This window comes from Sitophilus oryzae, unplaced genomic scaffold, assembly GCF_002938485.1.
Source record: "Sitophilus oryzae breed Bouriz unplaced genomic scaffold, Soryzae_2.0 scaffold_803_pilon_pilon, whole genome shotgun sequence".
Taxonomy (NCBI): domain Eukaryota; kingdom Metazoa; phylum Arthropoda; class Insecta; order Coleoptera; family Curculionidae; genus Sitophilus; species Sitophilus oryzae.
This window is the reverse complement of record NW_022147421.1, coordinates 593,236-610,825: the sequence shown is the minus strand read 5'-3', so window position 1 is coordinate 610,825 and position 17,590 is coordinate 593,236. Positions and strand designations below refer to the sequence as shown.

The window sequence follows — 17,590 nt, the reverse complement described above, 5'->3', positions numbered from 1 at the left end:
ACCCTGTGACACATTTTGTGAGGATAATTGCTTGTGATTGTAATAAAATATTCTAAATACCTAGCAAATTCATTTTGCTCTCAAAATTAACCAAGACATGTGTTGATATGCGCCAAAAACTAAAATCATCAGAAAAATGATGTTTTACAAAAAATTTCCAAGGAAATTATTGCCCAGGGTGTATTAAACTTAGGATAAAAAACAACCCTTTGATTAACCCTGTATAATAACCCAAATACAAAGGCTTATAAAAAACTGAGTTTAGGAATTAAAGTTGATATATTTATAAACACTTTAAATTTGACGAAAATGTTTTCCTTTGATTTTCTTTGCATGGCGAGTCTAATTTGCATGTTACATTCTGGACTAGTTTAATATCTATCATTAAATTATGTGCATAAACTTAACACATTCCACACTATCGATCCATCCATTAAAAATGCTGATTCGTTCCTGTTTTTAAGCCTAATCGATAGTTACGGTTGTATTAGTTCATGGTGTCCTCCTCCTGGCCCCTTTTGTTGCATTGGGCGAGAGACAGTACAGAGATACGAGTCCCACCTCACGCTGCTACTCTTTGAAGCAGGATTACTTCAAGAATGAACAGCTAAGTTTAGATTTAAGTTCTGGTCTTTATGTGCTACCAGTGTTATTTTCAGTCTTAAGACAATAATATACATCTTGAATAATATCGTACAGACTTTACGTCTAGTGGTTAACTTTTTTATGTCAGTTTAGTATTTAAAATATAATTTAGATCTTAGGTTTCATTACGAACATATCTTGTAATAGTATTACTTTCTGTATATATCTATTGTGTCATTCTAAAGATGAATAACCGAACAGATTCTAGAATCTACGGTTGCAACATCTTAGATTTAATATAGTATAAAATTTAACAAATTAATTAAAGTAATGCTACCTTTTTTATATTTTCTATAGCTCTATCTATGTTGCATTTTCCATAGTCTTTCATTGAACGTATTTAATATTATTTTTGACATAACTTTCTTCGACATTAACTTACCCGTACCTTCGACATTAACTAACCACTATAATTATTAAAATTTTACTATGTTATTTACCATCAAAGTTCATCATGAATAAGTATAGTCATTAGTTTCAAGTAATATACAAGTGTGTTTTCTTTCTCTGTACATGCCTGGTGCCTAATATCTATATTTTTTATGTATTGTTATTAATTAGTTTTCTTTCCAGTGAAATGCCTTATCCACGACTGCTCTCCGATGAAAAGCTGCCGTTCGCAGTGGTTTAAAAACGCTATAACATGTCCCTATACCTAAAATAAATAAGTTTTAAGTTATTTAAGATCTAGTTTTAAAGCGTATTTTTTTCTTGATTTTATCTAGCTTCCTTTGACATTAAGTGTCAAACCATCAGACAATTTATTTCCTTCTATCAAAAACTAATTATTTGAATTTCGTATATTATAAATAGTACTGCTGGTAAAATTCTTGAAAGTATATTTATAAAAATATATATCGTATTATACTGATAGCTAATGGCAACATGACATGGTCAGATATACATAGATGTTACAGGGCGTGACGTTTAAAGTCCATAAGCTACTGGTTAAAAAACAAAAAATATACCCTGTAAAATAAAATTTTAAATAATTAAAAAATAAAAAGAAAACGATTTATTTTAGGTATAGGAACATGTATAATCAACAAGTAACGAATTAAAAAATCTTTTCGCTGGTGAAATAAAAAAAGTGGGTTTCTATTTGAAAAAAATGATTTATAATAATTTTTTAATCAACACACAATTTAAATTTTGAAATAGATAGCCATTTCTTTTTATTACACCACAGCCACGGTGGCAATCACTAAGTTTGTCGTTTAGGCTATACCGATTTTTTTGACAAGCAGTTTTTTTTTCTCAAAAAATTTTAAATATTTGTTTTTCTCAAAAACAGTTAATATTAGGTATAGAGTGTTTAATATCAAAATTCATAAAAATTTACAGAGAATTCAAACATTGAGAGAATTTAACCATTTAAAATAAGAAAGTTGCCGTCATTTTCCGGTATTTTCGGGAGTGCCGCCATATTGAAAATATTTTTAATCGATAAATCTAGATATTGTAGTTCTCTAGAAACTTCTAATGCACGCTCAGCTTGAGACACCCTGTATATAGAAAAAGTATATAAGCTTAGTATTTAGATTAGTTCACACTTGATAACGATAAGTGATAAATCTCACCGTAACAAGTTTTATTTAAGTTGAAATAAATAAGTCCGAAATCTAAAGCCGTAGTATAATAAATAAAAATAAATAATACTGCCTACCCTGTATGTATTAAGCAATTTTTATTCATAATCATATGTTAAGTATCTCATAAAATTATTTTTAGCAAAAAAATTAATAGGGTAGTTTTATAAAGAAAAAAGCAAACAGGAACTTAATAAAGAGCCCGGAGAATTTATTAAAATGTGTTCGTCAATATTTATGGAATTTCGGAACGGCTTTTATTGACTTTTTTTTTTCACAATAAAAAATGATCAATATTTAAAGCAAATAAAATGCGAAATAAAACCGCACTTGAATTTTAAAACTGGGGCGGAATAATGTATGCCGACAACGACGCTTTTAACCCGATTCATAAAAAATAAACGATGGGCCATAAAGTTTCGCCACCGATGAGAATATAAATTCCGGCTCCGCCACCAATAATTTAGGCGAAGAACAGAAGAAGCGTTTCCGGCGTGAAAACGGCGGGTTTACTCGCGAATCGCCACGTTTTGCATATTTTATAATTGTTTCGGGTGGCTAGAACGTCTATCGGAATCGTGTGAAACAATATCGGAAAGTAATGGAATTCGTATTAATATTTGAGTTCCTGCAGTTACCACTTGAACAGCTATCGAGTTTTTATTCTATTCGTTTAACTTTGCTGCAAAAATATAAGAGTTTATTTTTAGTTTGTAAATGGATTTTACTTATATATTTTTTGATCTTTCGCTTTGTTCGAAAATAGACAAAATTCAATAAGATATTAAAGCTGCAACAAATCAGTTTCAAAAAGACTTAAATCTTAGTAATTTCTCATTTTCAATATGAAGATCTAAAGGTGCGTTTAGACTTGAGAACGCACGCACTGAGCAACTGCGAATGATCAAATGTAAACGGCTGAGCGCGCATGCCTTTGAATATAAAGATTAAGGAAGGAGTATAATGCTATTCATGTATTCATGCAAGTTAGGTTAGGTTAGGTTAGGGTCCTAGGGTGGGGATCCTTTACAGTTCTGTTTGACGATTCATTTGACACATTTGAATTGCGGAAAAAATGGATATGTTACTAGTGATTTTATTTTGCGAGGACAATTGCTTGTTAGTCTGAAGGGTTTATGCTCAAAGATATCCAAATAGGAATTTTCTTGACAAGCGTTCCTTTGAATAACTACTTTTCCTATTTCGCAGAGCTGATAGTGTGGTATATGAAAAACCTATTACGCAAAAACCTGTCGTTGGAAGTGAAGAAAATGAATTTGCCTTGATTAGTTCTTTTATAGAAAATCCAATATATAATTATTTTTATTTACCATGAATTACAAGTCATCGTTATATAAATCAAAGAACTACTTCTTTATTTTTCTTGATAAAATAATAAATACTTACTTATTACACCATGGTAGGTGAATTCAATAAAAGTAAACTGTTATAAATTTAAATGAAGTCAATAAACTAATGTCGATTTTGTAAATAGCTACTAACTGTCACTAGCAAATTGCCATGGTGACACCAGTCATCTTGATTACCATTTTATTGAAAAATTGCTTTTTATTCAAAATCTGAGCCAAATAGGTATAGGAAACCCTAATATAGTTTGAAAGAGCATTTAAATCTGCTTCGACTTATTTAAAAAAATACATAGTGTTGTATTTGAAATAACAAAGTTTTTATGTATAATAAATATTTAAAATTGACCAGTAATTTTTGATACCCTGTATACATTTAAGAAAGCAATACATTTTTTTAGTAAAGTTTATTTCTCTGGCTTCAAAGTCAGCACAAGAATTAACTTTGAAAAGTAATGTACAGGGTGTTGACAATTTTTTTATTATAGCATGCATATTTAAATATCTTTAAATATCTCAAAAACCAAAACATTTAAACATATTAAACCATTATAATAACTGCCTTATTTTATGCCCAAGACTCAATAAACAAAATAAAATACCGGGGTGTTCCATAAAAAAATATAACTTTCGTATGGATCTTAGTTCTGACACACCCTGTACATTTCAAAATAATTTTAAATTATGCACCTTGTCTCTCTACATATACCCATAAAAAATTTTGTTTCTACATCTTTCCGTTTTCGTATAATCAACCGGGGCGAATAAGGTGCGCCACCCTGTATATATTTTTTTGCATTTTTGCTTTTATTTACTACTTGTCAAAGATTATCTTTTTTATATTTTTTTCCTACTATATTTTCCTGAATTTTTACGGATTTTCACCAAGTTTTTGAGGTTAGAAAAAAATGAGATATGATGGCGTAATTCTGATAGCGGATTTGTGCTCAGCATCGAAAAATACTATAGGATAATATAATGGTCTAGTAAAAAGCATAGACCCCTTTTTTGTATGACTGTGAAATTAATGATAATTAAAAATATTCCAAATACCTAGCAAATTCATTTTGCTCTCAAAATAAACCAAGACGTGTTGATATGCGCCAAAAACTAAAATCATCAGAAAAATGATGTTTTAGAACAAATTTCCAAGGAAATTATTGCACAGGGTGTATTAAACTTAGGATAAAAAACAACCCGTTGATTAACCCTGTATAATAACCCAAATACAAAGGCTTATAAAAAACTGAGTTTAGGAATTAAAGTTGATATATTTATAGCACTTTAAATTTGACGAAAATGTTTTCCTTTGATTTTCTTTGCATGGCGAGTCTAATTTGCATGTTATATTCTGGACTAGTTTAATATCTATCATTAAATTATGTGCATAAACTTAACACATTCCACACTATCGATCCATCCATTAAAACACCTGGCTTTGCTTGTAGTTTCCACCAAAGCCAGAATTGCGAGCTGTACCTTATGGCTAACCCTTTGATGTATACGTCCAATGTAAATTACCCAACATTCGGAGGAGGAAACTCAGAGGAACTGAAAACTTTTCTTTACTAGATTAAACGGGATGAGATATTACGGTAAACTATTGTTGTGTGCGTTATTAATATACGTAACGGTGTAGTTAATGAACTTAGATATTACTTAGTATAGTATATCTAGTATTATTTATTGTGAGAGGTAAATAATATACAGGGTTACGCCTCTCATACGCCGCGGAGGCTCCAAGAGAACGACAGTTTGTATAGAAATGAAATTTTGTGAGCATATGTAGGTTAATTCAGAGCACTTTTTAAAAATATAGAGAGTTTTACAGGGTATCCCCAAAAAAAGTTAAATATCAAAGTTGTGTTTTTTGTAATGGAACACCCTATATATGAATTGATTTTCGGATTCTGGGAGAAAATAAAGGTGAGTTTTATAAGAGTATATAACTCAAATGTAAGGTTTTTGACATATTTAACATTTTCTAGAAATAAAGAACAATTTTTAAATTACAATAAAAACTACCTAAATTGGAATTTACCCGGTATATGTAGTAAAAATATGTAGTTAAATTACCTATTGTATTTTAAATCAAATTAAAATTTGATTCAAAAAGTTATACAGGGTAAGACAAAATTAATATTGAACATTGGTCACATTTAAAAGCATAATAAAATTATATAAGGATTCTTGCCACTTAGCTGCTAATATAGAAATTTAATTCTACGCTGTGTTTGTCATAATGCGGATCAACCTGCTCTCACTACCGGTTTCGGAGCCCTACTCCATCATCAGGTGAGCTTGGGAGATCCACAAAAAGACAACAACAGCGCAGAGATAGTTAATTCCAACTTGTCGGAAAGTATCGGTTAGATATTAAGTCCCGAACGGGGGATAGCGGCCTGCGTGCAATGGTAGTACTTTCGTACCACCGAGGCGCAACTATCGATAGTAAAAGGATGATAAAAGGCTTTTTTTTCAGGTAAGCCAAATTATATAAATAGAAAACAAATTTCTTGCAGTAGAGGTATATAATACCTCGTACGTAATACGATAATAAAATAATCTCCCGTTCGGTACTTAATATCTAGCCGATACTTTCCGACAAGTCGGAATTAACTATCTCTGCGCTGTGGTTGTCATTTTGTGGATCTCCCAAGCTCACCTGATGATGGAGTAGGGCTCCGAAACCGGTAGTGAGAGCAGGTTGATCCGCATTATGACAAACACAGCGTAGAATTAAATGTCTATATTAGCAGTTAAGTGGCAAGAATCCTTATATAATTTTATTATATGTATACCTCTACTGCAAGAAATTTGTTTTCTATTTATTTAAAAGCATGTTACCTTTTATTTTAAATGGAACACCCAGTATATTATTCCGATGATATTCAATAGAGAGTTCATGTTTCTTCAAAATACTATTAAGGTTGCCTACCCCTCAAACAAATATTTTCCTACATATTTTCATTTATATGATTTGTTCTGAGTAGATCTTTCTTATTTGATAAAATCTAGGGTGGATGTGGTATGTCTGACGTTACTTCAACATAGCTGTCTAATTAGTCCAGCTTTTACAACTAGTTATCATTTTGTGTCAGTTAAACAAAAAAAAATTCTCAGAAATTTGCCGAAAATGCAAACTTATCCTACATCAGAAAGAATTGATATGATTGTATTAGTTGGTGAATGCACACTGCATAGTAATAGAATACTTAAATTCTCTTGATTTTATCTAGTCTGGGTTTTTTATGGGGATATCTTAAAGACAGTGTTTACAAAACTCGACCAACTATTGTCGACAACATGAGAGAAATTATTGTAGGTGCTTTCGAGGTAGAACTCCACATATGCCTTTTAAAATGAAAAGATTCTTTTGAAAAGACAATCCTTTTATGCAGTTAACAGGAAAGGAAGCATTTTGAGCATTTGATTTCATCTAGCTAATTTTTGTCACATAATTATAAGTTTATATCTAGTTTTAATTCTATAATAATTAAAATATGTTTTAAACGTGTATCTTTTTATTACCATAGACATAACAAAAGGTATATCACACAGTCACCCTAGATTTTTTCAAATAATAAAGATCTACTGACGCAAAATCATAAAAATTAAAATATTCAGGAAAATCTTTGTCTGAGGGCAACCTTAATAATACTTTGAAGATGTTATATAAATTCCCCATTGAACATCGGAAAAATATACTGGGTGTTCCATTTAAAATAAGATTGCTTTTAGAAGTGACTAATGTTCCATATCAATTTTGTCTTACCCTGTATAACTTTTCGGATCAAATTTCAATTTGTTGAACATACCATGGTTACTGTAATTAAATATCAGGCTATATAAGGTCAATTAAAATTTAGGTAGCTATATTATCGATATTTAAAATTTACTCTTCATTTTCACAAAATGTGAAATATGTCAAAATCCTTATATTTTAGGTATACGCTTCTTTAATAAAACTCACCTTTATTTTTTTCCTAGAGTCCGATAAAATCAATTAATATATAGGATGGTCCATTAGAAAAAACACAACTTTGAATATTTTTAAAAAATTATTTTCAACACAACGTAGGTTCCTTTATTTCATTTAAATTGTTTGTTGCACTGTTGGCCAAAATATTACCTCTTCAACTTTGTTGAACGACCCTGGGTTCAACAAACCTGTAATGACTTTATCCAATATAATATTACCAAGCATTAAAAATTACAGTAATTAGTCTGTTTGTTATGCACATTATACGGTACATACGAGTATATTACTGAATTATTAATTCTTTTATTACTTTAATGCAACCAATCCTCTAATTGAGATATGATAGAGGCAATTCTAATTCAACTGGGACAGTTCTAATTCCCATGGATGCAAACGTCATAGTCAATGAATATCGTTAATTTATAATTCATATATACAGTGTGTATATTCAGTACTAGTTCAAGCTTAAAGGGGGTACTAAAAATATTTGGTATGGTATTTCTATTTTACATTACGTTTCAAATATAACAAATTTACAATTGAATGGAAGAGGTGAGACTTTTATTAGTATCGCTTAGAGCAGTGATTCCCCTAGGGGTCCACAGCAATTCTTAAAATGTCAATAATAAAAAAAGTTTTTCCTCTTTTAAAGACAATCGGGGGACATACTGTATATGAATGAAACCTATTCAAAAATTCAATTCTGTAAAATTTGTTCATTACATTTCACATCTGATCAAGATATACTTTGATCAGATGTATACTTCTGGCTCTCTTATCCATTATAATATGTTTAAATTCCAATAAAGAGAAAAGTTGGAGCTTCTTTTAATTAAATAACTTTATTCATGTTTGAGTTTTAAGCACAATCACTTTACAACGTTTGCTATAATTGATTTTTTTTATTCCAGAGCTAGAGTGAAAAGCGGTATTCATCTTCTGGAAGCAGTTCCCAGCACCGGCACGCCCTGGAACGTCACTGTAGACATTAATCCGAGACACACTGGAGCTAGCGTGACCCTAGTACGCAAAGAACCACCAGAGGCAGACCTCACAACAACAGCTGGAGAGTAAGTATTCGTAATATCAGTATTATAACCTTCTGTTACTAGTAATTGCTTACTCGCATGGATCGGTGTAACCGAAAAACAAACATTAACTATGTGCACTGCGACATGATCCTTAGATAATATGATAATAGTAACAGCAATATTCCAAATGTCCGTTACAAGGAACCAATTACTTGGCTGAAGGGATGGGCCATTATTTAACTTATAAATCTGTTAGTTTACAACATGTATTTAAACACGCTCTACACTATGCGGAGAACTCTTCGAAGCAAGCCAAGGTCGCGTTTTGTCGCCCAACTTTGTCGTATTTCGGTTTATTCCCAGTTGTCTTGACTTACTTTGGTTTGTCTCGACCTACATTCGATTCTTAAAAGCGCCTGAAAACTACTCGTGAGGTGGACGTGGGGGCTTTTTTTGACCTTTGCTGTTTCCTTGTTCAATTTCGTTTCATTTTGAGCTATTTCCAAAACGTGACGGTATCTGTACCCGAGGCAAAGGACATTTTTTTCATAAATCTCAGTGAAATAAGTAAACCTAGGCGTTTCTAAAATAGCTGTTGTTACGATGATATTTTGTTAATTACATCTCGTTTTATGTTGATATATGTATAATCCACAAGATTAATATTTGTACGCACGTTTATAATATGTAGAGTAAATATTTAAGAACAAAACTTTTCACTTAATCCGCAGGAATATAAATACAACATTTTTATTATTTACTTTTATTATAATGAATTAGTAAGTATATAAAATTGTATAGGTTATGTTTGTTTACGCGGCCCTAATTGATTAATATAACAGTAGTATTGTTTGATGAGTAATACTGGCAACATCATCAATGTATCGAGCTGATTGGGAAAAAATCAAGGAACCTTAGAAAAATAGATTTGATCATCTAATGTTTTTTGTGTCTTATCCTGGCCAGTTAAAAGATGCCCAAATCGGTTTTTAAGCATATCCCAATTTTTCAAATGGAACATGGGTGGCTTATTAGCATATTTGGAAAAAACATTTTTTACGAATAATTTGGTACCACACACTTGACATTTCTAGTCAAATTGTCGTTATGAATCGCATGTTCCAATTTCAAATAAACCATATTCTAAAATGTGAAAAGTTGACATATGATAGGTCATTCTATTTAGAGTGTCATTTTCTATCGAATAAAGTAACAAAATATCGAGGGTGCCATTTAAAAATCAAAATCAAAAGTTGTATTATATTTCGGGTGAAAGAGGAAGTGACCAAAAACAATTGAATACGTCATTCAATCCTAATTTATGTCATATACTAACATACCAAATCTCGTTTTTTTTTATCTGAAAATATAAAAAAGTTATAGGGGTGAACCACTTTTGAGACGCACCCAGTATAAATAGCGGTAATGGTTTTAACTGTTATTTAAAAATAACGGTTTTATCTAGTGATGGGATAACTCGAGCGAAAATCCGCTCGAGTACTCCATTATTGAAATAACCGACATCGCTCGATTATGAACGAGCGACGAACGCAAGCGATCCTATCGAGCGAATTTGTTACATACATTGCAGATTGGCAATATTTTATCAGTATTTTTGGTAAAATATCTTCAAACAACAGATTGTTCTTTTGATTGGGACTGCATTGTTAATTATGTTAATTATAGGAGTATACGACGTTATCTGTTACGTAACTGTGTGACAAAATTTACCACCTATATCGACAAGGCTTCGATGTATGCCAAGCGAAACTACTCGGCGCTCGTCGCTTGTCGCTTGCCACTACCATCGAAAGGATAACATACGCTCTGCGCACGCAGCTTACTGCTTGGCGTTACGAGTACAAGCGATGGCGGAAAACCGCATATTTAAATACGAGCGAAATTTCGCTCGAGCGATCACTCGGTTATTGAAATCGCTTGGAACTCGAGTTCTCGATTATTAAAATTTGTCGGTTTTTCCCATCACTAGTTTTATCCGCCAATAATTGATTACATTCGCAAGTACGATTAGGTACTCGACGAAAAGTGTTCGTTAATCTGATTACTTTTAGTCAGACCGGCACTGGATACGTTATCAAATAATGGCGTTCGATTACTGGCTGTTTATCAACAAAAAAAAAACAAGAAAAACATTTTTTTTATTAATTTCGTTAAGGAAACGAGACATAATTCTTATAAGCAGGAAATGAGAAAAAAAAAAGAACGAAAGGAAGAGAAAAACATCAGAACCTAATCTTCGAGGAGTCGTGGTCTAGTAATGAAAATTCAATATTTTCTCTTGCCTGGGTCTTTTCAGCGCGGAGCTTTTCGGGCTTTCTTATTACGGTGCAAACCCGGTGGAAAATTCGTCGTTTCTGCGGTCTGTCGGCGTAACAAAAATTACAAAACTCGTTCCCAATATTTTCCGGAAATTTGAAACGTTTACGACCGTCTCAGAGTTTCCGCGTGGCAATAAAATTTAAAAGACTTTCAGAATCAATACTTTAATTCTGATCAAATAGTCACTACTAGGTACTCTATTACATAAATACAGGGTGGTCGGAACTGTATTCCAGAAATTCGGCAGCATATTCTGCAGATAAAAATAAGTAAAAAAGTTCGTATAAATGTATGTCCTAAAATGTTTAGTTTCGGAGATACAGGGTGTAGAAGAGTCATTTTTATTTCGATTTTTTCCAAATAATCTCTGAAGTAACGTCAATATTTGTATGAAAATTGATGTCTGGGAGTTTTTTGACATGAGAAATTTTATTTTGATGTCAATATGACTCCTACTTGTAGAGGGCCCCACCTACATATTTTTTAACTGGTTTAAAGGCTAATAACTTTCGCTCTGTACCTGTATAAAACTACTGAGTAAAAATATACATTTACGACGTTTTTTACGTAAAAAAGGTCTCTTGGGAAAAATCGCTACGAGTAATGGTTCTCCAGATATTTGAAATCGAAATTATCAATACCTGTCATCATTGACAAATTAAACATCATGACTAAATAGTTATTAGACTGAAATCATAAATTTGAAAAGTTTTTGTGTCAAAAGTTCAACAGAAACTGTTTTATCATCATTTTTTCGAAGAAAAATGTACGATTAATTTAATATTTACATGATATATATTTTCAGTCACTTTGCAAAAAGCCTAATCAGAATTAGGTATATTAAACAATGACGATATTTTCTGTACAATAGTAAATATCATTTTTTATTACATGTTTATTTTTTGTTAATAATGACATGTATTGACTATTTCCATTCTAAATATCTTGAGAACGGTTGCTCGTAACGATTTTTACCGTGAGACATTTTTTTTACGTAAAAAATCATGGACATGTATATTTTTTTACTCAGTCGTTTTATACAGGTACGGTCGCAAAGTTATTAACCTTCGAAACAGTTAAAACATATGTAAGTGGCGCGCCCTACAAATAGGAATAATATTTACATCAAAATCAAATTTCTCATGTCAGAACACTCCCAGACACTAATTTTCATCCAAATATTGACGTTACTTCAGAAATTATATGGAAAAAATCCAAATAAAAATGTAACTTCTACACGCTCTATCTTCGAAACTAATCGTTTTAGGACAGACATTTATACGAACTGTTTTACTTATTTTTATCTGCAGAATATGCTGCCGGAGTTTCCGGAATACAGTTCGGACCACCCTGTATATTACAGTTAAGGGTTGGAATCTTTTGTCTTACAATAGCAAAAGAAAACACTAATTATTCACAATATACCAAAACACTCATGATGGGCAAACTAGAAGGTCATTATTTACTAGATTTGTAGAACATATTATGGTTTAGATAAGATTTGGTAGACCGGATAAATCTTGCGTTGCTCAACATATTGTTGATAAAGATCATTGTATAAATATTAATTATTTAAAATGAATTAAACAGGTCTCAAATTACAGGCAATTAGATGCATATAAGAGCGTCCAAATTAATAAATGTAAAGATAATATGAACAGAGATAATGGTCTAATTTCTTCTAGTTCTCTCTTCCGTATTACTTAGGTCTCGGTCATTAATTGTTTTGCTCGGCTAGTTTTGACTCGCTTGGCTAGTTTTGCTTTTCAAGGAAAATGGTTTACCGAGGTCCTTAAAAATAAACAAAATATTATTTTATATCCACTCTTTCAAGGACTGTTGTTATCGAGGAAATATATTATGTTCATAGGGTATCTGCCATGAACTTTCGCGTAAAATATGTGTGAGAATACCAAATTTAAGGAAAATGATTTACCAAGGTCTTTTAAAATAAACAAAATATTATTTTGTATCCACTCTTTCAAGGACTGTATTTATTCAGCAAATATATGTTCATAAGGATATCTGTAGGATTATCAGTGGCCGTAGTATCAGCCAAGATACTATAAGTTTGGTACACTTATTTTTTACCACCATGAATACAAATAACAATTCTATCTAAAAACGCCAGTGGGCATCTACAGATAGAGCAAGTGAATCCTTATATTCACCCCATTTAAACTGTAAGTTGTGAAAATTTTCCCAGCCAAAATCGAGCATTTGTCACTTATTCCAATTTGAAAAATTTTGGGCCGTGGATCGATAGCTAAATTTTTTAGTGTACACAGTTTGTCAAAAAAGTACCGGGTGGCTAACTAAGAATGGACGCCGGCTGTATCTCAGAAACTACTTACCGTATAACTTTGGGAAAACAATTCTAATAAGTAAATCCATCAAGAGAAATAGCTGGAAATTATTTTCAAGTTCGAAAAATGCCCGCTAGGGGGCGTTTCTCTAAGAGCCAATCAGAAAAAAGGGTTTTTCTCAAAAATATGCAGGTGAACAGGTATTTTAAATATTACTATTGTAATCATCGAGAAAATTGTAATTTTTTTGATATAAAGTATTTTGCTCTATCTCATAAAATAAAGTGGTGGGGGAAGGTTAAATTTGCTTTTATTGAAATAAGGATAACTCTGGTTTGGGTTACGCGATTTAAACAAACTAGGGCTCGTTTAAAAGAGCTTTTCTTCCTTAATGATCTCCAGTATAAATTTTGTTTCCACAATTTTTTTCGTGGTAGCTAGAGGGCGCTGTTTGACATCATAACAGATATTGCGCTTTTATTAAGCAAAGTTATACGATAAGTAGTTTCTGAGATACAGCCGGCGTCCATTCTTAGTTGGCCACCCGGTACATACAGAGCGAGATAAAAATAAAAACCGATTTTTTCATTTTCGACAATTTTTTAAAATACAACATTATACAAAAAGGGGGTCAAATTGCAATTGGAATTCTTACGTTAACGTCTTCTAACCGTACCACGTGAGTAAAGTGGAAAAAGTTAATAAATAAAAAATTCAATTTTTTTCAAAGGTAGGTCCAGAAAATCAACAATCGAAATCTTAAAAATTAAATATCTCGGAAACTATGCATGTTCGAAACACAGTTTATTATAGGGCGAATATAGAGCTCCACTAGCTCTATTCGTAGAGGCCTCACTGGTCGTTTAGCTACTTACCATTTCCGAGATTTTTATTTCCACAGTATTTTTTTTTCTTGTGGATAATTTAATGTAGTGACCAAATGGGCAAAATTTTCAAAGTGACTTCCACGCTTAATTTCAACGTTAACACCTTAAAAATTATTTAGAATCATAAAAAAGGACCCCCTTCTAAAAACACGGATTTTGGTAGCTCGACTGGACTACATAGAGAGAAAAATAATATGATGGTTACATATAAAACTCGCATATTTTTATATACCAAAACAGTATTTTTTAATATATTCATTGATGGTGAAATACAAATGAAAATTAACAATAATATTAGATAGTACCGTATGATGAAAAAAAAATGGCGTCCAGTTGGCTAGAAAATGAACATCGATGACACATTCCCCATATAATTTTACATATAAAATGACAAGGATTTTTATTTCATAGCCATCGGTGACGCCGTTTTTTTTTCGATCACATTGTATTTTTATTTAATAAAAAAGAAATGAAATAAATAATAATTTTGAAAACATGGGAAAAATAAAAATAGTTTTAAATAAATAAAGCTTTATTTCATCGTCTATCGTATCTTTTGTATTCACTATACGATATTTATGAAGTTTCAAGCTCACTATACATTTCAAGCTGGGCAAATACAATAGAACCGAACGATAACGATATTACGTATCTATATTTACTTTTCTATTATAGATTATTCAATAGCAATCGCAATTTATTTTAAGAATCTTCATTTATTATAGTCAGGAAGCCTTATCCTATTAAAAATTCTTAATACCATCAGTTTAAAACAAATATTTTTTGAACTGATGATGTTATTTAAGAGTTATTTAACATCTTTTGTAAACAGGACGGGTATATCCAATTTAAGTTAACCTTTTTAATGTGCCTATAAACTATATTCTTCAGGAAAAAAATCAACTTTTTAATATGTGTAATTTATGGTACGTTTGGAATGTTTATTAGTTTATTTAAGTATGTTGTTTAGAGTTTCTACCAATTTTATTATATTAGACCACTAAACTTGTTTATAGAGAATAATCTAAATATTTAGACCCACTTAAAGTAGGGTATAAAATTTAAGTAGGTATTTTAAAATATTTTATAGAAGTTTCAAGGAAACTTGTTTGCCAATTATAATAATTTATAGGCTAATGATCCAGTGAAATGACGAATTTACTTTTAGTTTTAATGTGTAATGGCTGTTTTCTACCTAGGAAAGACAATGAAAGTTTATAGTTATTGCAAATACTCATGAGTCTAAATTTTTTAACAAAAATCGTTCTTACATTACAGTTGGGGGTTGGAACCGTTGGTATTACCACAGGAAAGTGAAACACTAGAATTTAGAATTAGAATAAGTGGGAGGTGGGTTAATCTCTGCGACCTTAGAGATCTATTGTGTCCCCCTTTCTTGAGTTATAACTCATCATACAGTCCCAGGACTTCCTACGGAGACCCGTGTCCCTCACAGTCGAGGAGCTACGACCCAGGCCGGGTAGACGAAACGGTAGCTTGTGTCGCCTGTTGGGTTTAGAGGTAGGAGGTAGGCTCCCGACCCTTGGAGGAGGTGGTAGCTTGTATGCTACTTGCGGAGGATGGTCTCACGCAAGTGTCAGCCACCTCTCCTGTAGTTCTCTTTGGGTTTGGCCCCTTGGAACTTTCATTGTTACTGTTCCCAGTGTCGCTTAAGTCTTTCTTCTAATTGTGATACAAAAGTTTTTATTAGACAAAGAAAATACCGTATGATAAAAAAACGGCATCGAAGATGGCTGGGAAGTGACAATCGATAATAATTTTGGCGAGGTTAATCTTTAGACGTCTGTATAAGCGTCAATATTATTAGAATTTCACGTTAAGTAAAATGATAATGTCTTTCAAAGGTCAAAAGATGTTCTTCTTATGCGTCCTCCCCTCTTGGACTCTCTTGGACCAGTCCATTTTCTAACTGCACCTTACAGGGTTGCCGTAGTTAACCCAACATACCGCCCCCCTTGAAAGCACTCCGTGTTTCAAAGATGTTAGTCTTCGTTGCTCGGGAAAACACTAATCTTTGTAACAGGACGTTTGAATGTTCCATTGACAGTTTTAATGGTTACTGCACGTGTCACACCATCTGACCCAGGATGCACATGTTGAATACGCCCAATCCGCCATTTGAGTGGTGGTAAGCCGTCTTCCTTTATGATGACAAGCAAACCTGGTTTCAATATTTGATTGTGTTGTTCTCTCCATTTGGTACGGACTTGAAGTTGAGAAACATATTCTTTCGACCATCTGGACCAAAAGTGTTGTACAACTTGTTGACGGTGTTGGTATTTGGATAGTCTAGATGGATGTGTACCCAGAACATTGGTTTGTGGTATAGTTGTAACAGGTTCTCCAATTAAAAAGTGTGCAGGAGTGAGGCAAGTAGGATCATCAGGATCATCAGACAGAGGACAGAGAGGTCTCGAATTTAAACAAGCTTCTATTTGACATAGAATAGTGTTAAAATCTTCAAAATTAAAAATAGAATTACCGACTACTCTTTTTATATGGTATTTAGCCGATTTTACAGCCGATTCCCATAGTCCACCAAAGTGTGGAGCTCTAGGTGGAATGAAATTCCACTGTATTCCTTGATTTGTTAAATTGTTTGTTAATTTGTCACCATTAATTTGGAAAAAAGATTTTAACTCGTTGTTTGCCCCAATAAAAGTTGTACCTTGATCCGAAAACATTTGTGTACATTTACCTCTTCTAGACATGAATCTATGAAGAGCAGCCAAAAAACATTCAGTTGTTAAATCACTAACTAGCTCCAAATGCACCGCCTTTGTAGCGAAACAAACAAACAGTGATATATATGCCTTTGTGGTGTTAAATTTACGGCCATTACGATCTTTAATTGTGAATGGACCTGCATAGTCAACTCCACAGAAGGAAAATGGGCGAGAAGCTGTTATACGCGATTTTGGTAAGTTACCCATGATGTATTGTACGGATTTGGCGTTAAATCGAAAACACTTCACACATTTGTGATATATTTTTCGAACTAAATTGCGTCCATTAAGTGGCCAATATCTCTGTCGTAAAGAAGCTAACATAGCCTGAGGACCAGCATGTAATAAATTAATATGCTCGTTTTCCGCAATTAAAGTTGTAAGTTTGTGTTTTGCGGGAAGGAGTATAGGATGTTTTCTTTCGAATGTATAATCAGAATTTAGTAAACGGCCTCCAACTCTTATAATTTCGTTGGATTCATCAAAAAATGGATTTAGTTTAAGTAATTTAGAACCTTTAGGTAATTTATTCATTTTACGTAAGGTATTATAATCTTCAGAAAATGATTCGATCTGAACTAGTTTAATTAGAATAAAAAGAGCACTTGATATCTCATCTAAACTTAAAGGACCGCTAAAATGTGTTATTTTAGTTTTGCGAATGTTGTTTTTAAATCGTAAGACATAAGCAAGTAT

At 32.2% G+C, this 17,590-nt stretch overlaps 1 protein-coding gene across 2 annotated transcripts in view; it reads left to right on the top strand.

Moving 5' to 3' along the window:
• The window catches only part of LOC115888618 (transmembrane protein 132E), a 229,337-nt gene that overhangs the window by 63,201 nt on the left and 148,546 nt on the right, over nt 1-17,590 (top strand). For both annotated transcript variants that reach the window (XM_030908382.1, XM_030908381.1), the window contains exon 5: nt 8,495-8,653. In XM_030908382.1, the coding sequence (XP_030764242.1) occupies nt 8,495-8,653 (159 nt within the window). The remainder of the gene's footprint in view (nt 1-8,494; nt 8,654-17,590) is intronic.